Genomic DNA, 24,217 nt, shown 5'->3' with positions numbered 1-24,217 from the left:
GAGGAGTCATGCAAATGAGATTTAAAAGAGACACTGAGCTCTTCAGAAAATGTGGTCCCACTTGCAGTTCAGAGCTTTCTTGAAAAGCCAGCCTTTAAAGTATGTTAGCTGACTCTCAGTGGAGTTAAAAACTTAATGGGAAGGTGCTGCTCCAGAATCTCTGATTGCCCTATGGTATGATAAACCAGATTAGTTGACTGCATTGTTCTTCATTATTTGCTCACAAACAGTTGCATAATAACAGTTTTCCATCTCTTGTGCTTATTATCAATATGGTAGGCTTTATGTGGCTCAGACAGCTGCTGTAATTAGAAAAGTTAAGTTGAAGTTATTCAACCAGTTGCTGTGTCCTTAGGTTTGCCTAGATATATTAGAATTGTTGTGATAAATACTGAATACTTACTGGTCTTCATTTTAAAAAGGATGTTTTCAGTTCTATAACAATTTGGTGTTTACCTCTGAGATTTAGTTTGCCATCCTGTTAGTTTGACATAGACTAACAGCTTTCTCAGCCTTATTTCTTTTCTCTAGTGTTTCTGCAGGCAAAATTATTGGGGCAAGTGTCTTGTTTGTTGGCGGAGGAGTTGGTGGAACTGTTCTGTATGCTAATTATGATCCACGTTTCCGAGAGAATGTAGAAAAGACCATCCCATACTCTGATAAACTCCTTGAAATGGCACTTGGTCCTGCCCCTTTTAATGTGCCAAAGCCACAGAAACCGGTAAGTTTTCACTTACATTTTTTTTTTAAAAAGGAAACATTTGCTCTCTTTCTCAAATTCTAAATACGTTTGATTCAATATACACAAGAGATCAGAACTGAATTCAGCATAACTGTAATTAGAAAGTATGTATTTCTGCTTTTTTAAGAAAAAGAGAGACTTAATAGATACACAATAAAAATCCTTTTGTATTTCACACATTGTGTGCTGCTGACTTACCAATTACCTTTTGACTTACTTCACCTGCTATGTTCTTTTTTCTGCGGCTTACTTCTGCACTGCTTCCTTTTGGTTTTAATATGGTTTCACAGTCTCAAACGGATTGTGATTCATGGATTCAAAAATCCTGCCATTTTTACTTATTTGAGTGAAGAGGGTCTAATATGGAGAGGTATTATGTCTGGTTGTTAATGACCTGGAAAAGTGGAGAAACAGCACATTGAGGAAATCTACACCTCATATTATACTAGAAGGAATAGTACTATATAGGGATGTAGTGAGATTAGGCAATATTAGCAGGAAATACATTTGTCCAAGCTGAATCATTTTAAAGTAATGAATATTTAGGAACAGATAAACTCGGAAAACTCTAAAGCTATGCGTAGTAGGGAACAACATGTTAGATATATTTCATTAAAGGTTATATTGGAAAAAGGTCAGTGACATCACATTGCAGAAAGCAGGAGAGTCCCCTTTCTGCGAGCCTGATTTGAGAAGTTGCTGAGTGCCTTTAGCTCCCATTGACTTTAAAGAAATTAATTTTAGAAATTTCACATGTACTTAATCAGAAAGAAAAGGCCTCCTGGCCAAGCATAGCTGATGAAAAGCATTCCTGGGCACTGCTGGTATCTGAGCTTTCAGAAGCAGGTGAGGATCCAGAAAGATCCCAGGGTTGCAAACCTGAGTTTAAAAAAAGACTAGCATATTCTCTGAATGGAACAGGACAGAATAACTTACCCCAGTTCTTCTAGTTGGTTCACCCACGTAGCTAACAATTTCTTATCTGGGTTTAGTCTCTGGTTTGTTCTTATTCAAGCTCTGTATCCCAGCCAGACACTGAGTAAACCTATTAACTGTGTTGTCCATATTTGATGCAATGGAGATGACAAAGCTGGGTGCCATCTGCCTAATAAAGACAATGTAGCCTAAATTGTCTTATCTTCCTTAGTGGTCTGTCTTACACACTGGACAAGAGGAGTTTGGGGGTGACAGAACAGAGTCTTGCAGCACCCTACTTGAATGAACCTTTGGGCTAGATGAGCATTACTCAGTATTCACTTCTGGGTCCTGTCAGAAAGAAATCAATAGAGCCATTCAAAGATGACTCATTTATTCCTGTCAGTCTGTATCCGTGTCAATTACATGTTGTGGTCAATGGTATAAGAAGCACCTGACAGAATAATCATGGCTGCTTGACTTTTACATCTGTTATCCATTATCATGAGGTCATCTACCAATGAACCAAGTGTACTTTTTGTACCATGCCCTGGTCTGAAAGTGATTGCCTAGAATCTAGGAAATCTGAGATTCCAGGTGTTTCCATAGGTTTTTCACCATCACCTTTGTAGCCCAAAAAAGGGAGCCAGGTGATGATTAGTGAGATCTTAATGTCAAATGATGGTTCCTTGAGCAAGGGCTTAATGTTAATTTTGATGCTGTACCCTCACTAAGAGAGGGGTTGACAATTTCTACCAGTACAGACCCAGTGTCTCCCTTCGTAGATTTTGTTGTGCAATAAGAACAGGAGTCAAGTTTGAAGGTAGTAGCCAAAAGTTCCCTAAATACATCCAAAACATCAGTGAAGGATGCTGACCAAAAATCAGAGAACGAGTCCTGCTTGTCTGTCACTCCTCTTCTGCCAAAAGAGAGGTGTTCCCAGGGAGATAGTTTGCTCTGAATCAAGGTGATAACAGTAAATTTAAAATTCTTCACAGCAAGAACCCTTGACTCCGTTTCCAAGTGGACATAGTCTGGATTAACCAGGAAGAAAGATTTAAAAGATCTAACTATTTATAGTTTGGCAAAGTGACAGCTAAGGGAGGACACAGTCTATAAGCATATCAAGACTATAATAAGTGCCAGTAGGGGGAAGATTTGTTTTATGTGGTATGAGGATGCATCAGTAGCGGGTAACGAATGTCAGAAAGAAACTTTGTCAGTGAGGTCTTATAGACTATATCATTGTCTCCATTGGGAAATAGTGGAAACTCAGTCTCCAAAACTGCATGTGAGCCATTGGTGAGGTGTGTGAATAGTGTATCTACAGTCTGTGCACAATCTGTATCAATACAGTTAATTGCTTTGTAGCGCTCTTTAAATGTTAGGGAGTGATACTAGATAAAGACAGTCTGTTCAAATTCTTATATCTGTCAAACTTTGTTCATATTTAAATTACACAAACTAATGAATTCAAAACTGAAAATTGCAAAGACTGCTTTCAAATTAAAAATTGAGTATGATATTCTAAATTTACCATGTTAAATATGAAACTGATAGCAAAAGGTATTGTATGGTCAAGTCTCTGATCTTGAAAATTACCAGTGCAAATGCCATTTTTCATTCTAATAGCATTTTGGGGGTTACTCAGATAATTTGATCAGCTGCCTGATGGCTGGAATTATTTTTTTTAAGTGCAAGTAATGTGCATGGTGCTGTGCAGTATATAAAATTAAAGAAATCCTACCTTGAAGTGTTCATAATCTAATAGAACTGTCACTATTTAAACATTCACTGTCTGACTAATAGTACGTGGTGACGTAAAAAATATGTATATTTATTTTTGATCTTCAAGATACAACCTGGTCCACTAAAAATCTCCTCTGTAGCAGAGGTAATGAAAGAGTCCATACAGCCCATTACCAAATCCCAGAAGAGTAAGACAGAAGCTCCTTCAACTTCAGTGGAAGGAAAAGAAGGTAATTTTCCAGAATGGTGTAAAAATGAAGATGCTATTTAATGTGGGAAGAGGAACATTTTGTTTTTGGTACACTTTACATTCTTATTACATTATAAAACTAATAGAAGACTGATGTTATGTAATTATTGGTAAGATATTTGCTTTCGGAGATGATAATGCTCTTTTCTGTTCCAGTGGTAGGGTGCTCTGTCCTTGCATTCTAGTTACTTTTCAGCAGGCTAATGTAAACTCCAGTGACTAGATTTTTTTTATGCGGCCAGAGACATGAATTGATTGGACTGTGTTGCTTGTACATATGATTCAATAAGAATATCTTGGATACTTGTCTCCTAGGTCTTCTAAGGTTCTGGTAGCTGCAAGGGGACTTAATGTGGGCAAATTGCCAAGTCACTTCAGTAGGATCAAATGAAGATGATTTATAGAAATTGGTGGTGTTTTGTCCTTCATCCCTGCCTTTAGTTAAATTCTGGGTGGGAAGCAATGTCTGGTTTTCAGCCACTTATGATCTTTACTTTGTGGGAGAAGTGGCTTATTCACTCTGCACACGTGGAATGTTGTTTCTTCCCAATATAAACAGTATAGATACCTGAATGTTACGTTATACACAGAAATTATATGAATAGTACTGTATATGTTATCCTTTTTATTTATTTACAGCAAGCTCAGAAGTGGCTCAGATCATTTCTGCAACAGGTGAAGCTTTGTCAGTTCCAGCTCCAGGGATGCAGGATGAGAGGGGTGAAAAAGATCACCTACATGGACACCATGAAGAGAAACACAAACCTGCTGTATCAGGTGCTTTAATGACTTATTTATCAGATCTAAGGACTCAATCCTATATGCCTTCTGCATGCAGAACTTTCACCAAATTGAATGATGTTCTGCATGCTAAAGGACTGCAGGATTGGGCCTTATGAGAAATGTAATTTTGAGTCCTTAGATAATGTGAAAAGATTTCTGCTTGGTTACTACTATGGAAAATCAGAACTAAATACATCCCACTCAAACTCTGATATGGTGACTCCTTGGCCAGAGTTTGGGACACCTGTGTATCCAGGGCCTCAGTGAAGAAGCATCAATCAAATTTTAAAACACACTGTGGCAAACCAATTAGAAGAACTATAGCTTCTTTGCAATAATAGCACTTCCTTTTTCCTAAATAGGATTTTTATTGGGTTTTATATTCAACAGGTCTCAGAGTCGGTATGCCAACAGTAAAAAAACGCTTCAGAGTTAGCATGAGCATTAAAAGGCAACTTGGTCTTGTGGTTACATCATAGGGATGAGAGTCAGGAGATCTGGATTCTGAGCTTGTTCACAGACTTCTTGTATGAAAACCATTTAGGCCATAACTTTTCAATTGTCCACTTACTGTGTATTTGGGTGGCAGGGAGAAATAGTGCAGAGTGAACGGTACTAAATAGTGGGAAAACTGAACTCTGCCGATTGAAATATCATTCCCTTCTAACCTTTCACTGCTTTGGCTGAACTTCCCAGCCATGCTAACAAAGCAATGGAAATGGAAAGCAAGGGTTATTCGCCATATAAGAGTCCCTGTTTAGTTTCCCAAGTGTGTTTCAGCGTTTCTTTTCTTCTCAATTTTTTGTTCAGTTTATCCTTATGCAACTGGGAGAAATGTAGGGATAACTATGTGTCTGTGGGTTTATCTTTAAGGAGAACTGAGGCTGAACTTGGCAACTCTGGAAATACAAGGGTTGAGGAGGTTGCTGGATGGTGGTAGTGATGTCACCAATACAAATTAGTCTCAAAAGGAAATAGTCCCTCCCCGATAAGTAACCCTGCTAATTTTGGTTCTTCACTAAGCCTTATTTTTCCCTCTGCAACTCTGTGCCTAGGTGAGGAATATGCACGTGGAGACTCTCCTGCCATAAAAGAACGGCCACCAGAGGAGGTAGCAGCCCGTCTTGCACAGCAAGACAAAGCGGAACAAGAGAAGATTTTATGTATGAATATTAAGATATTTGATTGTATCATAGATAGGAATTCACACTGTTGTAAATATACAGTATAGCCATATGTATACATGGTAGTTTACAAACGATAATTTATGAAGCAACTACAGTGTTGTAGATTCTTTATATAAGACTGCTTCTATACCCTTTCTCTTCCCTTTTTGTCTGCTCCCTCTGCCTGTCTTGGTAAGAATAAGTGGCATTCTTATCGTAGCAGACTTAGCAGAGCAGAGATCTATGTTGGAAAGCAGACTGCTTCAGAGGGAAAAAGTCCATTACAATGGATCTTACTGCTGCTTGCAGGACCTTGGAGGCAGAACCAGACCTGTCAATCAGAGCAGCCTGGGAATGCCCCTACCCCTGAAAAATTAATCTGCCCTCAGCAGCAGCAGGAAGGCTTTACCAGAGCTGCTCAGAACCATGAGAAAACACAATGGCCAAAAATGGATCCTTTTTATTCTTAATGTTTAGCTTATTGGAGTCTAAGCATTACTGGACTGTTACTTAGCCTTGGGGGTCTGCAGCAAGATGGCTGGAGAGCACCTTGTTAGGCTGGGGTAGCTGGCTGCAGCAGCTTCCAGCACGGCATGTCTAGGTAGGCTTCTCTGGCAGGAACACCTCACCGACAACCAAAGAAATAGAGAGAGTGGCAGGAACGGGCATAAAAATGCCTTGGCTATTCAGACCCTGCTTGCATCGTGGATTGGCAATGTTGCACCTCCTGGGCTCCCTGTCAGCTACTTGCACTGTGGGTTGGCCGTGCCAGACCTCTCCTTCAGTCAGCCAGCCTTGAAGGTGTGTGAGGCACTTGGCTTACCACTTACTCGAGACTATTTCCCCTGCTCTCTTTGACAGTGTGTGAGTCAGCCCTTATGTAACTTGTCTTGCTCATTATGGGATTCAGGGAGACAAATGGGTGTGGCATGTGAAGTCCTTCCCTGCCCCTCCCTCATGTAGGGATTTAGGAAGCATCTATGAAGTTCCAAGACCCCACATAGGGAACATCTTGAAAAAGTTAATCTTTCAAGAGTTACTTATTTCTGTAGCACAGCACCAGGGGTGTTTTTCTCTTTAGATTCCATCTTCAGTCATATTCTGTTATTTCAGGACATGGGAGAAAGTCCTCTGAGATTGTGTGCACAGGGCTCCCATCCCTCCAATGTCTGAGTCCTAAGAGATTAGTTTCTCTTTTTTACCCCCTGTGAATCTGAAAAATAGGGAAAAGAAGGCTAAAGGCACCAGGAATGTATGCTGTGAATTTTGACCCAAGGGATCATACCACAGAAGAAACTTCTAAGGCTCACTTTTCCCAGGAGACAAGGAACAAGAGGGGCAGGAGCTCTTTCTCCCCTTCTGGTTTTCCACAATACAAATCTTCCTAGTGTAAAGTTTTGAAAAAGGTAAGGGCTCAGGAACTGCAGAGAGGACTCCTCGCATTAATCTTCTGGGGAGCAAGGGCCCACAGAGCAGCAATGTCAGAATCAGTTTTTTAGGAGTATTTGGAAACCATTTCTTAGGAGTATTATGAGGACACTATATTCTTCCACATGAGACCTTGAAAAAGGAAACCTGAGAGGAAATGGGAGAGAAGTTGAATGAATGAGTCCACCCACAAGCAGGTCTGTCCTGATCTATACTCCTATCTAATTTAAAGAAATGGCCAGTATTTAAAATAAATAGCTATCTTGGCAGTCCTTCATGCATCTGCTGCCTCAGTGTCTCGTGCTAGAGCCATGTGTGCATGGCCAGAATCCTTATTGTGCACTGTACCATTCAAGATCAGAACATCGTCTGGATTACGAGACCTCTTTTTGAGAGAGCTGCAGTGACTGCCATGGGACATTCTCCGCTTCCTCCAAACAGCCTAAGATTTACAGTAAGAGCAATGAGCTATAACTCTGTTTCACAACCAGCTCTACCTAAGGCCATGGAATGCAAATCCACAGGTAAAGCAGATACTGGTCACCACTGAATATTCTAGGGGACAGCTCTTCAGTGACTTTATCGTGAGCTGCCATGGAAACCTCCTTTTTAAATAATTAAAAAATGATTTATGGATGCCTTGTAGCTCAAAAGGAGATATAGACCCTGCTATAGGTCTTGGCACCCTTTTCCAATGCAGTTTAAATACAGGAGGGACATCTTTCTAGTTGATGGAATACACCAAGTGGCATGAGAGACAGGCGATACTGAAAGAAAATCCTCTATATCCTTTAAGCAAGCATGACTACAGGCTAGCCCTGTATGATGTAGCTCCCCAAATAAGGGGGTAAGTGGCAGGAAACATCATAATGTTTGATCAATGCTATGTCAGAAAAATGAATCTTAGGCAGATGGCTAACCTGACATACACCTCAGACTTAGCCTATGTCTTCACTGACACCGTCAGATTGACTTCTCTGGATCGATATTAAGACCACCTCCTCAAGTAGCGTAGCGCTGTGTCAGTGGGAACGCGGTTCCCGTCGGTGCAGTGCAGTGAAGACAGCGTGCAGAACAGAAGCAGAGAAGTCGACGGGAGTTACGCAGTTTTTTTGCATAGCTTGCATAACTCTGGTTGACTGCTGCCGAATCTCGGTAAGGGAAGACAAGCCCTCTAACGTAACTCCAAAACCAAGGTTATTGACATTTGCTTCCTTCAACCTCCAGTTAAAACACTCATGTATGAAGACTGCGATATATCATTTGTTTCAAACTGGGGTAATTGATTTCCCAAGGAACAAGAAGGCTTCAGATTCTTCTTTGTCCTAGTATCCAAGCATTCCAAAGAGATGAGTGTTCAACCTGACGTTGAACAGTTTCATCCAGAAGCTGCAGTTCAGGATGGAGACCCTAAATTGTACGATGGTAATGGTTTCCAAAAGGGAATCTTTTTTTTCCTATTGCCAATTGATCTGAAGAACCTCTTATATATACATATTAGTATATGAACCCCCATAGGAGATATCCCTGCTTCATATGCAGCATATAACATTACAGTATGCTGCTTTATCTTTTGACCTTCTTGCCTCTCTAAGGTTGTCTTTCAAAGTGCTAAATAACATTGTTTTCTTCTGGCAGAAAAGGGCTCATGTTTGCTTACTCAGAGATGACCTATTCATTGGAGCACCCTTCCTGGAAAGAACCCACAAAGCAGCTGTTGCACAGCCAGATTCTTTTCTGGTGCAACATGGATTTATCAACCCCATGAAGAACTGAATGACACCACAAAGTCAGTATTACTTCTGTGGATGTTGATATATATGACTATTCACAGAAGTTATTCTGTCAGAGGACAGGATTCAGAAGCTTGTCTACCAATATACTGTTTGAGTTAACTTCTGGAGAGGACACACATTAGAATCTTCTATTTCTTGAACCCACAGGATCCATCCCATTGCTAAGGAATAGTTGAAAGACTGGAGTATGTCAGAATTGGAGTGGATTGTTGGAGAAAATCTATGCCAGCTTCAGGAGCAGGGAAACTGATTCAAGGAACAATTTCATCTGAAGTTAATGGAAGAACAGACCTCTAGCATAGTATTTATTGGCTCAGTCTCAGAGCAATCGGATTAGCCCAAAGAGCTAGATCTCCAGTCATGATCAGCCAAGATGTACTGATGATGTCTTACAACACTTGGGCAGTGCCTTATCAGCAAAGAAGGAGGTACCAGTTCCTCCCAACCCTCTGATGATCATGTAATCTTCCCTCTTCATGGGTGAAGAAAAAATAAATATTTTGTATTCTCAAGCATTACACATAAATAGGAAACAAACAACATAGCAGCTGGTTGAGCAGGCAGAAGATAAATCTGGAAGAGCAGAGCCTACATCTCAGGGTCTTTGAGTGGAGAATCACCCACATATATTTGAACCTATTTGCACCCAGAATTCAACAAAGGTATCTGAAGTCTTATTCCAGATGAAGAGATTAACAGGCCATGGCAATGATTGTTCACTTTCTCCTGTGGCCAGAAGCAGAACTGTTTTTCTGTTCACCATGTTCTCCTGAACAGAAAAAGAAATGAATGGATGTGACCCCATATTGTCCAAGGAGGTACTGTTGTTGTATCCAGTTCAGGTAGCAACTGTTGCTCACTTATGCCTTCCCTACAAAAAGGATCTACTCTCCAGGACTGAATTCTGCCCCCAAGCTACATGATATTTGAGAGGTACCAATTACAAATGGGCCATTCAGATATGTTTAATATACTTTTAGCTTTGGAAGCACTCAAAACTAACACATCACCCATGGCAAACAATTAAAAGAAAGGAAACAAGCTGCCAAGGCTTCAGCTTTTAGATGGCTAACCTGGTACATTTCAGATGCTTTGAAAAAATAGAAGGATTTTTTCCCCTCAAATGTTCATGTTCATTCATTTCAGAGCCATGGAAGCCTCCTGGCCTGAAGACTCATATGCAACATACAAAGAGAGGCTCCTCAGTCATATTTCCACACCTTCAGTAAGTGTTACAAATTAAACATGCAGGCCTCATCAGTCCCTGCCATTAGAGGGAGAATTCTGCATACTTTTACTCGCCCAATAACTGATGTTTTTGTTTTGTTTTAATGTATAGATCTGTCTCATTCATTCTTCGTTTCCTTCTCTGACCCACTGCTGTTGGATATCCCTTGCAGTGGATCTGCAGACTTATACCCTCCAAAAAGGATAGGAAAAACTATCTTTACTTACTCGAAAACTTCCTTTCCTTTAATGGGAAAGTGTGCAGATCCATCTGGCACAAGGATTTCAGTTCTGAATGAGGCTTAAACTCTCTCCTCTATTTCTTGTCAGCATGTTATATATGTCTTTTGGTAGTTGGGGTGAAATTTGAAGTTGCTGTGCAGTAGGGAATGTTTAAGAATTCTTTGTTCTGTCTAATAACTATGAATTAAAGTTGAAAGGAATTACTTCTATGAAGCAGCTTTGGAATTACCTTGAGCTCTCTGGGTCTTCAGGGCTGTGACCACTTCCAGCTGGCCTTTATTGACAGGTCTGGTTATGCCTCTGAGGAACTGCAAGCAGGGGTAAGACCATTGTAATGGATCTGCAGATTTTCATGCTATAAGAAAGGAAACTGGAGTCAGATTTTTCTTTTTGCATGCCCCAAGGCATTAACTGGGTAGATGCTGTGCAATTTTTAATGGAGGAGTTTTGTATCTAATTTTCTTTTCTGTATTAAAGTAAATTGAAACTGATTGTGTCGTGCTACCCCTCATTGCTATTAGCACATCTGGGGCCTGGTCTTAAAGAGGCTGGTGGATGTAGGCCTAGGAACCTGATTGCAGTGAAAGCTATGGGGATAGCTCAGTTGCATGTGTCTGATGCTTCTGGAGCAGCAAAGTCCTCTGAAGATCAGAGTGATGTAACAGAGCTGGGGTATTACACTGGAAAAAACTAAAAGGCAATGTCTACTCTAGGGATCTTACAGCGGTACCAAAGCAGCTATGTCGCTGTAAGATCTCTCATGTAGTCGCTCTGTGCCAATGGAAGAGAGCTGTCCCGTCTACAGAATTAAACCACCCCCAACGAGTGGCAATAGCTCTGTTGGCAGGAGAAGCTCTCCTGCTGACATAGCGCTGTCCACACCGGCGCTTCTGTTGGTGTAATTTATGTTACTCGGGTGTGGTTTTTTTTTTTCATACCCCTGAGTGACATAAGTTTATACCAACAAAAGTGGTAGTGTAGACATAGCCTAATTCTGTCTGCTATTCCTGCCCCATTACCTTTCTGACATCCCATCTCTAGATGGAAGAACTCTCTTGCTGCTTTTGAAGGGCTACTGTAATAACTAGAGATGAAAAAGACCTGTTAGAGTAAGTCCTCCCTTCTGTAGAGTAGGATATAGTCCCACCCAATGAGTGACTTTCCCCACTTGTGACAAATTGGTATCTTAGAAAGACCCTTTATTGAAAAGAGAATAGTGAGAACCTTTGTTCTTGCCCTTGATGCAGCACAGTCCACAAACTGATAATTTTAAGGAATTCTTGCTAATCCTTTTGGGTGGCTGAAAATAACATAATGGGGACAGTTGAGGAAGTATAGTGGGGGGACATGAGTGTTACCCATATATGTGCAAATGCTTATTATTATGGTAAGGGTGATAGAGAAAATTATCTGTGTTTTAACTGTTTTTTCCACAGCTCTTGCAGCAACTTTGGAAGACGCCCTAAGCAGTACTGCTCGAGTAACCCTTCAGGCTATTACTGCACAGGAAGCTGCAGTGCAAGCTGTTAATGCTCATGCTCAGATACTGAAGGAAGCTATGGATAATTCTGAGGTAAAATGAATAAAATGCTGATGTGGCTCTTACTTTGTCTACTGAAGTATCTAGAAATGTTTCTTCTCATACAATTGAAGATATTAGATAATATAATATCAGATTTTTCTCCTGAGGCTAGTCTCTAGAGTCTCCCAGCTGATTACTAGTCTTTATTGTAGTCTGTCTAAAATTATGAAAGTTTTCCATATGTGAAATTTATTTCATTAAAATTTTAGGGATTTTGGGAGGGGTTTGAACATTTAATGTCACTTTTGTTCCTCCATTTCCCTGCCTGTGAAATAGGGATGTTGCTTGTTTATCTGCTCAGTAGGCGTGTTCAGAGAGTTAACATTTAATATATGTAAAGTGTCTTGAGAATGAAAATACTAAATATTGTTCAATGCCCTCACTGCAGCATGAGATGTCCTCCCTGTGGCAGAGCCATATCCTGCTCCCCCAATGGCATGACAGCAGTCCTTTCTAACTGGATGGCTTCCTCAGCCAATGAATTCCTCATGTAGATGCTCCTCAGCCTAGCCATCACCTCCTGTAGTTCTCCCACCTGCTTCCTGAGAGATTCCACCAGCAGACACCTTTCACACTGGATGGTCCCCTCCAGCCTGGCTTTTTGAGAGTGGGAAATGCAGGCCATAGTCTCTGCAAATCCACACCAGGATCTGGGTAGAGGCATCCATGGCCAGGTTCTGTGTATTAAAAAGTTAGTTTTAAAATACAAAAACTAATACTTGTATTAAAGTTTAAAAAGCAGCCTACAAGTAAATATTTCCCACTAGTGTCCAAACCCAAAGACTGCCATATTGGTCCTTGTGCAAGAGAACAATGTGAAAATGAGTTCATTTTCATTATTCAGTCTGAACAAAGTGGATGAAGTAACAGCATACATTCTGAAGAAAAAATAGATTTTTAAAATGTTCAGTTTTTGGTGTTAGTAACTAAGATAATTGTTTTTAAATGACAGCTTGAAACATGACCTTTTTAAAATTAACCTCAGTTGTAAATTAGTTTAGAAACCTTTAAATTTCTGCTGTTCTCTTGAATTTCCCTCTTTGCTGATAATTTGTTAGTGGTTATAACTTGACTAATTAGAAAGCTTGTGCTTCCTAGGCTCCAGGAGAGAGAAAATCAGCTCAGTGGCGGACCTTGGAAGAAGCATTGAAAGATCGCAGGAAGGCTGTGGATGAAGCTGCTGATGCCCTTCTGAAAGCCAAGTAAATTGTTCTTAGCATTTCAAAGGGTTAATTTAATATCTTCAGTGTCTAATTTGGCAGAAATTCATAATTGGTTTCTAGAAACAATACATAGTAATCTGTTCTTGTGCAAATTAGATTGATTGATTGATTTATTCCTAACTAGATTATATGTATACCTATTCCATACCAAAGAATCTAGCTAAACATACTCATGAATAAGAGTGCATAGGTTATGCTTCTCAAGTGTCTCTGGATTTGGTATTTTACTGAACACTGATATGACGGAGAATCTGAAACAATAAAATCTTAGATATTTTCATTTTTCCCTTTCCTTTTTCTAATAAAGCAAATGAATTAATCAGATCATGCTTGGGTCATAGATTCTATGGCACTGATACCAAACAACCCAAATCTGACCTGAACTCTTAATTAGAAGAGACAGTGGACATAATATAATATTTTGTTATCTGCAATATCTTGTGCAGATAAAACCTAGGAGAAACTTAAATACTATTAGTAAACCTATTGCAGATATTCCACAACTGCCCTCTGTATGTATAGGGTTAATGTAATTGGCCAAAACTTTAAAACTTGGTTACGTAAAGTTAGGCACCTTAGGGTTGTGTGCTATTTACATTAGAAACTTTAAATTTAAAAATAAGCCAAATACCCTTGCTTTTTTGGCTCATTCAGCACATAATCCTAAAGTATTATATGACTACTTTTAAGTCTTCATTAATGAGTTTTTAGTATCTTATGCAGGCTCTTGAAGCATAGTGATTTCAGTGGTTTAAAAAAGGGTTTGTGTATGTGGAAGGAGTATGGACATCTAAAATTTCAATAACTTGAACAGATTGTGGGCAGATGAAAAGAATGAATCCTGAAAGCATGTGGGCAGAACTCTGGAAAGACTGTCAGTAAAAAACTACCAGAAAGCTAGCAAAATGCTTCAAATAGCCACTGCCATTCTGTGTAAACTTAAAAAAAAATCCTTTTAAATTTTGAAAGATTGGTGTGCTGAATGGTGCTCTTCCCCTTACTGTTAGAAATAGTTGGACTATATCACTGGAGCCAATATTTTTTAAAGGGGAAAAGATGATTTCTTTAAAAAAAAAAAAAAAAAAAAAAATCTGATTGGCTGTTAGTTTACTTTTTGCTCTATTGCTTGTATTCATTTAGGCCCTGATCCGTAGTTCATTGAAGTCAGTAAGAGTCTTTCCCATTTGTTTCAATGGGCTTTGGATCAGGAAACATTGAGTTTCCAGTTATGTATGGGGAAAATTTAAATTAAAAAAAAAAAAAAAATTCTCTCCCCTTTGTCACAAAAAACTGGGGCCAAAACTACTTTTTAAATCAGCCACATCACTCCTACAAATGTAAGCATCTTGTTAGTACTAAACTTTGCATCAGCTGGAAGTGGCTCAGTTTTCAAATATCAGTTTAGTTAGACTTGGCAGAATTCATCCAGCCAAGTTCCCTGCATATATCAATGTACAGTTGCATACACAATTTAAGAATAAAACTAAAAGAGCTTACAAAATGTCCTCACAACCACCTTCTCAGGCAAATAGTCTCATGAAGGAAAATTTCACACTAAATGCAATCTTAATTTCAAACCTGATAAAAACATCGAACTCTCTAGTAGCTCTGTTTGGACTTTAAAGCTCTCCTTGAATTAGTTTCAATCTGTTAATCATAGAATCTAGAGCTGGGGTTAGATGGGGGAGGAAATCAGCTAGGTCATCTAATCAATCTCCCTGCCAGTGCAGATAATAAGTTATAATGCTACAAGTTGGTCACAGAAGTTATGGATTCCGTGATTTTTATGTGACCTCTGCAGCTTCAGCCCAAGGCAGCAGAGCTCTGGCTGTCAGCCCCAGGCGGCAGGGATTGGGCTTCTGTGATTTATTGTTTATTGCCCATGTCTTGTTTATGACTTTTGCTAAAAACCCGTGACACAATCTTAGTTTTAATAATAAGAACTTCTATATATGCTAATTGATGGCTTCTGCCTTTCTTCAGAGAAAAGTTAGAGAAAATGAAGGGTGTGATTGATGATGTCAGGAAGTCTCAGCTCACTGGGGCCAAACCTCACATACTTGCTGCAGAAGAGAATCTTCATCATATGATAGTTGACCTGGACAATGAAGTAAAAAAGGTAACATCAGGGCTGTTCTAATAAATCATCATTAGCATGATGGGCACTTGTCAGCATCTGCAGGAATTCCGGCAAGAGTTAAAAAATATTGAGTATAAATTCAGAACCATTAAGCTATATACTTGAGGTTTTTTGAGCTGATGTGTCATAATGAACAATTTTCACAAGATCCGGGTGGGGAAAAAATGTAACTCAGTCCTGAAAGGGTAGCTTAATTACTTGATCTGTTGTAGCGGGTGAATACTTTGATGGCAGTTGGATAACTTGTAGCTTTTGATCATGGTGCTAGTTGGAAATTAGTAAGAACGGGTAAATAGATGCACACTAAGAAAGCTTTACTTACTTTTATGTATTCAGGTACAATTGTTTTTCAAGATACTCTTGAGTTGAATTCTTTTTTGTTTTGTTTTTCCTTCTTCAGGAAAAAATTGAAAATGATTTTACAGGTGATTTAGAGAGTTGAGATTTTCTTTAATCTTCATGAGAAACTCATATTTCTTTGAAAGATGGAAAAGACAGAGACCATGGTCCTGTGATTAGAACCCAGAACTAAGAGCAAGGAACTTCATCTAATGATTTTCATCGTAGCCTCGGGCAAATCACTTCACTTTTCTTCCTCAGCTTACTTACCTGGAAAGTGAGGATAAAACTTACCTGCCTTGCCAGGCTTTTAAGACTTATAAAGCTCCTTTTATTGAAATATGCTTCGTCTCCTGTCTTTATATGTTGACAGGAATATGGGCACACAGATCTAAACTAGAGCAACAGCTCTAGGGCCAATCTCAGCTACAGATATAACATAGTTGTCTCCAAACGGGCTGACCTAGAATGTAGATACGACCTGAACAGTGTTCCATTACAGGGCTAAACTCTTGGATGTGTTCAGCCTGGATATTGGATACCCAGAGGTATGTCCACAGTGCTGGTTTAAAAAACCTACAGCACTGAATCTGAGCCTGGGTCAGTTGACATGGGCTTGCAGGATTCTGGCTGCAAGGCTAAAAATAGCAGTGTAGATGCTTGGGCTGGTGTCCGGGATGCCAGAGCCAGCGTCAGCCTGAGCCCAAACGTTTACACTGCAGTTTTATAGCACTGCAGCCGGAACCCAAGTCAGCTGACCTGGGCCAGCCATGGCTGTGCCATGGGCCATTTATTGCAGTGTAGACATACACTTACAGTCCTGTCTATGGTATTGATTGGCACAGTCTGACTTCAGTGTATGTACTGTGTAGATGGGAGAGAAGTCTCAATAGCTCCAGCAATGAGTTATTGTACATGAGAAGTTTGAGTGAAAACTAATGAGGTCAGTTTTTTTTCTAGCAAATTTGCCTTAAAAATTGGCAATAGACATCTCCTCTAATCCAATTTTTATTTATTTATATCTTGTAGGTTCAGGCAGCACAATCTCAGGCGAAGATAGTAGCTCAGTACCATGAACTTGTGGCTAAAGCTAGAGATGAATTTCAACGAGAACTGGATAGTATCACTCCAGAGATACAAACTGGCTGGAAGGGGCTAAGTAAGTCTTGGACTGTTTGTTACCTTTAATGTTTAATGATGCACAAAGCACTTTGTTTTCCAAGATCACTACAACTCTGTTCATTGACACAATTGTTTTAACTTCCTGTTTTTTGTCCTTTGTAACTAGTTTAATTTGATCAATTTTGAATTAACTTTAAAATTCCAAGTCATTTGAACCAACTGGTACAGAATGCCCTCATTCTGAATGGGTAATTTATAGGTCAATTATGCTCTCACTGATGGAATCATAAGAGATGGTTTCTGGGTAACTTATTCATTAAGCTTGAAGAAAGCACCAGCAGTGAAACTTGACATTGAAAGAGTACTTGTGCTATCCTCTAATGGAGTCTTTTAAACTTCCAAGGGTTGGTAGAATAAGCACATATAATCGAAAGAGAAGGTCAGAGCAACTTAAAGGGATCCTTTCAATAAAGCACAAGCAACTATTATTTACTGAACAACTAGAGTAAATTGGTTTTGTTTTGTTTTGTTTTTTTACTTGGTTCCATTAAAAAATCAAATCTGTAACATTTTCCTACTGAGATCCTTAATGGAACAGCAGTAACATTCTGTATATAGAGCAGTAAGCCATTTAAAAAGCTCTATACTTGTGTCCATGTGTTTTTATAGAATATGGGTTAAGTAGCCAGTGTATAGTTAGCTAGATTAAATTAACTTTAACTGAAATGGAGCAAGTCCATTTAATTTCATAGGGAAGCTCTCTTGAGATATTACTGAACAGCTTGTGACCCGTCCGGGCCTAGGGTAGCCTACCTGGAAATGCCAAGGTTCGGACAGGCTGCAAAAGGAGAGCGGATTCTCCCAAACTGGTGGCTAACACTGCAGTTAGATTCTGCAACCAGTTACAAACAGTGCTTCTGATTCCCCACACTGGTTATCAAGAAGCTAAAACAAAAAATTACACAGCTGCCTTTTATTGCATTTCACTCTCTGGCTCTCAGTCAGCCACAAGATCCAGTAAAGAGATAAGTTATTAAACTCTAAATTCCCTTTACCAAAATGTTCTCCTGACCCCAAAGAGATCAGCCACATTGCCAGATCAATAAGTTTGGATCTTACCCCAAATGCCATGCTGCCAGCCAATCCTTTAGTAACTAAACTTAAACGTTTATTATAAAAGGAAAGAAATAAACGATAAGAGAAATATTAAATGGTCAAAGCAATAAGATACATGGACTTTACATCATTTGTATGTATATCAGATTCTCAGTAGAATTGTGGAGTTTGCAGGCTTGTAAAGTCTCTGGTGTACCTGGATGGGTCTCGGTCCTTTGTTTCACAGCTTCAGTTGCAGATGAATTGATCCAGAGGTCAGAAGCAGGAATGAAGAAAATGTGGAGATGGCGCAGCTGCCTTTTATGTCCCTTCACCATGTGGCTTGCTCCAAACACAGCCGCACACAGCACATGGCATGGAAAAGCCTCAGAATCCTCTGTCCCTGGGCATGTTCTTATATATCCTAGTGTCTCATAAGGTGTAGTAGCCCTTGGGTTCTTTCACTGGATTCATAGTAACTTTGAGTTCTCTTGATGGCCATTAAGCAGCATAATATTCTATGTGATTCTGATATCTGCTCATAAGGTGTAATAGCCGGGTTCTGGGGTGTCACCCAGAAACACAGCACAAGTCGTTGGATACAGATATATTATACATATTACATATTTAGCACTCAATACAATATTGATACATACATTTAATGTGCTTAGTGAATTATAACCTTTCCATTGGTACCTGATATGGCATATCTTGTCCAAATTGTTATGATTTTGCAATGGTTTACCAAAGCATCTAAGATTTTGTTTTAGACCCAAAATACAAAAATAATTTTCATAACTTTTAATGAGTTAGCTTCTGAATTGCAGTAGATGTATTGTAGACATAAACATATTTGAGGACATTACAGGTTGTGTATTAATATTAATTTTGTATAATGTTGTGCTGAAGCATTCTGCGGTAGTTTACATATTTTTCGTGATTACTTTTAGTTTTAAGGTGTTTGTAACATGGCCATAAAAACTCACTTCATGCCCAAGAATAACATTCCAGCTCTCTGCAGATGCTAAACTAATTTTTTGCCAACTTCTCTTAAAAAAGAGAAGCTGTTTTGCAAATGTTTAATAAAATTTGCTTATTTAATGATCTAGACAATGATAAGAATGAATCTGTCAAAAATGTGACCAGCCTTTTTGTGTAAAAGGCTATGTCTAGAAAAATGAAGATATTGGAACTCACTGCTATGAATTGTAGCAGGCTTATTTTTAAGGTGTGTAGTCCTACACTCTGTTAATTCTTGAAATTATTTCCTAGCTTCCCTGCTTGGGCCCCAATCCTGCAAGTGACAGTGCACTTCAGTTGGGTTCTCTGAAACATAGATGTCCCACCTGCAAGCCATCAATTGCAGGGCAAGGGCACAAAGAGGACACATTCACATTGCGTTTTCTGGGAGAAGTTTTCCCCATGCTGGTCTGCCTTAAATTTCAGTCTTGAGAGAGCTTCATTAGAGCAAATTAACTTGATAAGTTTAATGAACCACATTGCTGCTCACAATTAAATGCTTCAGAGTTGTATTCTGAAGTGTTTGTGTGTCTATAAATAGGTCTGTTGTGGACACCTCTGCTTTGGAATAATTTAAACTGAAAGACTAACTTCAAAGTGTATTGCTGTGCTGTGCTTCCCAATTCAATTTTGTGCTCCTTATTCTTAAACCCATTTTAACTTAATCTGCACTGCTCCTTTGCTATGACTATTAAGGCTCTAAAATCTACATTTGTGGATTTTGAGATGTAATTTTAGGGGCTTTGATGTTGTGGGATGCATGTTGGTATTCTAAAGGGACTTAAGAGCGTTAACAAAAAGAAAAAGCTGTGCAGTCTGACTAAAAAACTCACCATGATATGCTAAGGCATTCTAAATATGAAGCTATAAGTAATATGTTTTCATTTATACTTATGCATGCTTTTATCAACTAATTGACTTGCTGTTAATTGACTTAATTAATTTTTCCAACCCTTCCTCTTTCTGTTGCAGAGATAAATGATTTAGGTGAGTTACTGTAACTTTTTCTGCTCATATGAATGTTATTTCTCAAGTCTTTTTCTGTTTGTGCACTGCTTTACAACTAGGCAATATCAACTGAGTGCTATGTTGCTGCATTTATAAAATATATTAGTACTGAGGATTGCTTTGGGATGCTTCCCATTTAGTTTCTCTGTGTACTCTGGGTCTTGTCTGTGCTTGTAAACCATAAACTTGAAATAGTTTGCTTCTCAGGTAAGAGTTGCTGTAAATATTAACAACTACGTGGTTAAATTTCTTGTGTGAATATTGGCATGTCCCTGGGATACTCTTATGCTGATCACAGATGAGTCAGAGCACAGAAATGTGAACCAGAAACTTTTGTGTCCTGCCACTGACTTGCTGGGTCACCCTGGATAAGCCATTTGGGCCTAAATTTTCGAGTGCCCACTAATTTTAGGTCCCTCACAATTTTTCTGTGCCCAACTTGAGGCACCACTCGCCTCTTTTTGCAGAGGTGCTGAGCACCTCTTTGGAATTTGTAGATAATCAGCACACCTTGATGTCAAAATTAATAGATGCTTGGAAAATTTGAGCTGTGTTCCCTTGACATCAAACTTAAACATGGAGTTACAAACAACACTCCATGACAGGAGCAGCACTTTTCGCTACCTGTCCACATGTCATACTAATCATTGATCAGCAGTCTTAAACTGGATTAAAAACTTGCCTTCACAGCACATTTTCCCCCCAATAAAATCCCACTCCCAAAGGTGTCAGTCTTTGCTGGGCCAGCCAGTGTCTTGGGGGGAGGAGGTGACTTTGCGTAGGATAGCTGAAGGCCAGTGCTTCAGCCTTTTCCATGCTGGGGGCCACCTTCCCATTGTCTCCTCCTCCCCCCACCCCCAACAGGTTGAGAACTCAGGTCCTACCTAGGCCATTTAAGGCTTTATAGGTAAGAACCAACACCTTTAAACTCCACTCAGAAGCCAATAGCAGATGTAGGTCCTGGAGCACTAATATAATGTAATCATGGTTGCCACCTTCTGCACTGGTTCCAGCTTGGGAATGGGTTTGAGAGAGAGCCCTGTATAGCACATATTGCAGTAGTCTGGTCCTGAGTGCCAAAGGCATGAATCATGGTGGCAAGATCTACATCCCAAAAAAAAGGGTGCAACCTTCTGACCAGATGCAGATGTAGTCTTGATCTCTGCCATTATTTGATCAACCAGACCCCCAACCTGTGAACTTCGGTAACAAATGCTGAAGATAAACCCTAAGTCAGAGGAACTTGTATAACAGCTGCCAGTACTTTGGCTTGCTCGCCTCTCACTCGCTGTCACTGCCTCTGTCTTCGGAGGACTGAGCTCCAGCAAGCTCACTGTCCATTCGTACCCAGTCTCGCCTAGATTTTGGATCTGCTTTAACTTACATCCTTTGAGGTTCTGTATGGCTTATCATCACCTAATAGCTGCATGGTGCTTTAAAAACCATTAAAAGGGCATTTCTTGAGCCATGAGGAGCTTACAGTTCTAAATTAGACTTAACATGGTGGGGGGGGGCACTAAAACAGGGCTGGCAGGGTGTTGATTAAGAGTGAAATATTGTGCAATTAGCATTTTGGTAGTTTTCTTATATTTAGGCAAAAATAATGCACTTTGTTAGTTTGTACATGCTATCCGGAAAGGCTTGGATGGGTGTCAGTGCAGGGAAAGGGGGAGTATTAGGAAGGTGCAGAGATCCTTGGATAAAAGGTGCTAGTTGAATATTAAATATTTCCAGTTTGTGACCTCAGGATGATCTTATTTCGTGTGTGCATGTGCTGGGAGGGACAGGAGCCATGGTGTGTCTATTTCTCCAGTGATCTGTTTCTAATAAAACTCGTTCTCTTTAGCTGGTCAGCTGTCTACGGATGACTTAAATTCTCTCATTGCTCATGCTCATCGTCGTATTGACCAACTAAACAGGGAACTGGCAGATCAGAGAGTGAGAGAACAGCAGCAGATTGAGGCAGCACTGGAAAAGCAAAAACTGGAAGATAAGAGAGCACTTGAAATAGCAGTGGCAAAAGCATTAGAACACCACAAAAGCGAAATCCAGCTCGACCAGGACAAAAAGGTATAATAAGTACTGCAGAGTGTAATTGATCCTCCCATGCAGCTGTTTTCCAGAATGTTCTCTGCCTGCAGTGGTATTCAACAGTAAAGTCTGACATCTTCTAAACTGCAAATTAATAGTGACAGCTGCTTAGAAAACAGTAATATAGCTTTGGACATTGAGTCTGACTCTCAGAAATGTGTGTGCAAATTAGGCATGTAGATTAAGACTTTCAAAAGCTGCTAAGTCACTTAAGGACTTTTTAAAATGTTCCATGTAATTGCATACTCAACCACAGCTATTACACACAAACATTGGTTATTTGTATTCATATATGGCCAGTAAACCATAGAGAATGCTTGCAAACTAACTGGACATGAAATTTGCATGCGTGCACCTCTGAAAACCAGAGTGAAATCCTGGCTGTACTGAAGTCAACAGCAGAACTCCCATTCATTTCAATAAGGCCAAGATTTCACCCTAGGTTCTGGTTGTCCAAAGCCACATCTGATTTTGATATTCACTGTTAAAATAGCTTTTTTCCCCATTTATTTTAATTGAGCTGCTTGAGGTCCAGGTTGTCATGGCATTTGAAGAAAGGGAGGAAAAAAGTGGAAATCCCATTTGTTCAAATAACTAAAAATAACTAGTGACCAGGGCTAGTTTGAGAACAGTTCACTAACAGGAAGGTCAGTACAAGAAAGAAGCCTATTGACTTCCCAAGTGACTCATTATTGCAAAAGACATGTAGGGATTGGGAAAACATACAGCCACTCCTGAAATAAGTGTTAGTGTCAAGTTTATCAGCAGATACTCTGATATAGTGTATAACTCAGTGGTTCTCAACCTGTGGGCTGCTTACGGGCCAATCATCACACAGTTGCAGCCCATGTGACATCCTCAGGACCATAGGGGTAGTATACGTATGGTCTGGATGCATCCCACAATGGTAAATAGGTTGAGAACCATTGGCATAGCTTGAAATAAAATACTGGAGTTAGTGAAGGAAAAAAAGTAGAAGCATTTTAATTTGAGCTGATTTGGGAACTTTTAGGATTTTTTTTATCTCTATATTTTTATCTGAGCAGTTTATTTTTATACATGTCTGTAATTTAAAAACAAGCACTGTTAACTATTTAGAGGGTATAATCACTGATGACTAGCATTGTGGACTTTCAGCCATTAGAAAGACAAACCAACAGAGCAGGAGAACTTTCAAGGTGTCTCTAAAACGTTAATTTAAAAAATGTAAAGTTATATGGAATTTTTTTATTAAAAGTTCAGTGATATTAGGAATATGTCCTCAAGAAAATTGTTGGGTTAATTTGAAATAACATCATCCTTGCTATCAGCAAGCAGTTGGGAGGTGAAGGCTTATAGCTAGTGCCTGTTTCTGTACAGACAGAAGAAGTCCGAGAAGTAATGGAAAGTGAAATGAGGACCCAGCTCCGCAGGCAGGCAGCTGCTCACACGGATCATCTGAGAGATGTACTGAAGATCCAAGAACAGGAACTCAAGCTGGAGTTTCAGAAGGTGAGGGAGGAAGAGATCTATAATGAATTGGCCGGGGACTACATTGGATGGTATCTAGCTTTCTGTGATAGCCTTGTGAGATGCACATCATGTAAGGGTCCCACTGGACAGCAATCTTACAAATGCATCCATCAGTCACTTTAATACAGGCCATAGAATGAAGCCAGTTGTACTGAAAGGGGATGGAATACACTAACTATTTGATCACTTCAGGTTCTATTCCTTTTAATCTTTTTGCTGTAGGAGAGGATTTGCTGATACTAAACAGCAGGTGCAATCGTGTTTGATTCTACCCTCATAAATGAGGGAGGGTGCCTGATTGCCAGGGCTACTGATCTGTGGTATAAATGTATAATTTTGATCTCTTTTCATTAAGTATTTGTTTTACTGTTTACACTGGTACTAGATTTATGTTAAGTTTTCTTGTTTCAGAACTTGTCTGAGAAGCTCAGTGAACAGGAAATGCAATTCAGACGCCTTACTCAGGAACAACTCGACAACTTCACTTTGGATATCAACACAGCCTTCGCCCGGCTGAAAGGAATTGAGCAGGCAGTGGAGAGTGAGTACTGGAAAATGGGGCAGAAACGTTTTGTAATGACGGTGACATATTGGGGCATGATCCAGACTAGCAGGGGCTTTCTCAGCCTTGCCCTGCAACCTTGGGGCTCTTATAATGCCTTGTTTTAGTAGTTCCCACCTGGATTGCTCACGAACAGCCACACCTTGAGCGTCTATGTAACTGCAGCCTGCTAGCTACACTCACACCATACTGCAGTGACCCCCAACACACCCTGTCCTGGATCT

At 39.7% G+C, this 24,217-nt stretch overlaps 1 protein-coding gene across 2 annotated transcripts in view; it reads left to right on the top strand.

The window, feature by feature from the left end:
* Positions 1-24,217, top strand: part of IMMT (inner membrane mitochondrial protein) — a 33,560-nt gene that overhangs the window by 7,844 nt on the left and 1,499 nt on the right. Inside the window, exons 3-13 of one of the 2 annotated variants that reach the window (XM_067567613.1) lie at positions 532-721; positions 3,513-3,636; positions 4,296-4,433; positions 5,495-5,602; positions 11,736-11,872; positions 12,980-13,083; positions 15,088-15,223; positions 16,613-16,742; positions 21,675-21,898; positions 23,279-23,410; positions 23,843-23,972. In XM_067567613.1, coding sequence (XP_067423714.1) covers positions 532-721; positions 3,513-3,636; positions 4,296-4,433; positions 5,495-5,602; positions 11,736-11,872; positions 12,980-13,083; positions 15,088-15,223; positions 16,613-16,742; positions 21,675-21,898; positions 23,279-23,410; positions 23,843-23,972 — 1,553 coding nt within the window. Of the gene's footprint in view, positions 1-531; positions 722-3,512; positions 3,637-4,295; positions 4,434-5,494; positions 5,603-11,735; positions 11,873-12,979; positions 13,084-15,087; positions 15,224-16,612; positions 16,743-19,792; positions 21,899-23,278; positions 23,411-23,842; positions 23,973-24,217 lie in introns of those variants that run through there. The other variant, XM_067567614.1, reaches the window with a different exon arrangement.

The sequence above is a fragment of the Emydura macquarii genome, unplaced genomic scaffold (genome assembly GCF_026122565.2).
Source record: "Emydura macquarii macquarii isolate MOO-44397 ecotype Brisbane River unplaced genomic scaffold, CSIRO-AGI_Emac_v2 contig_2795, whole genome shotgun sequence".
Lineage (NCBI taxonomy): Eukaryota > Metazoa > Chordata > Testudines > Chelidae > Emydura > Emydura macquarii.
This window is presented reverse-complemented; position numbering and strand designations above follow the sequence as displayed.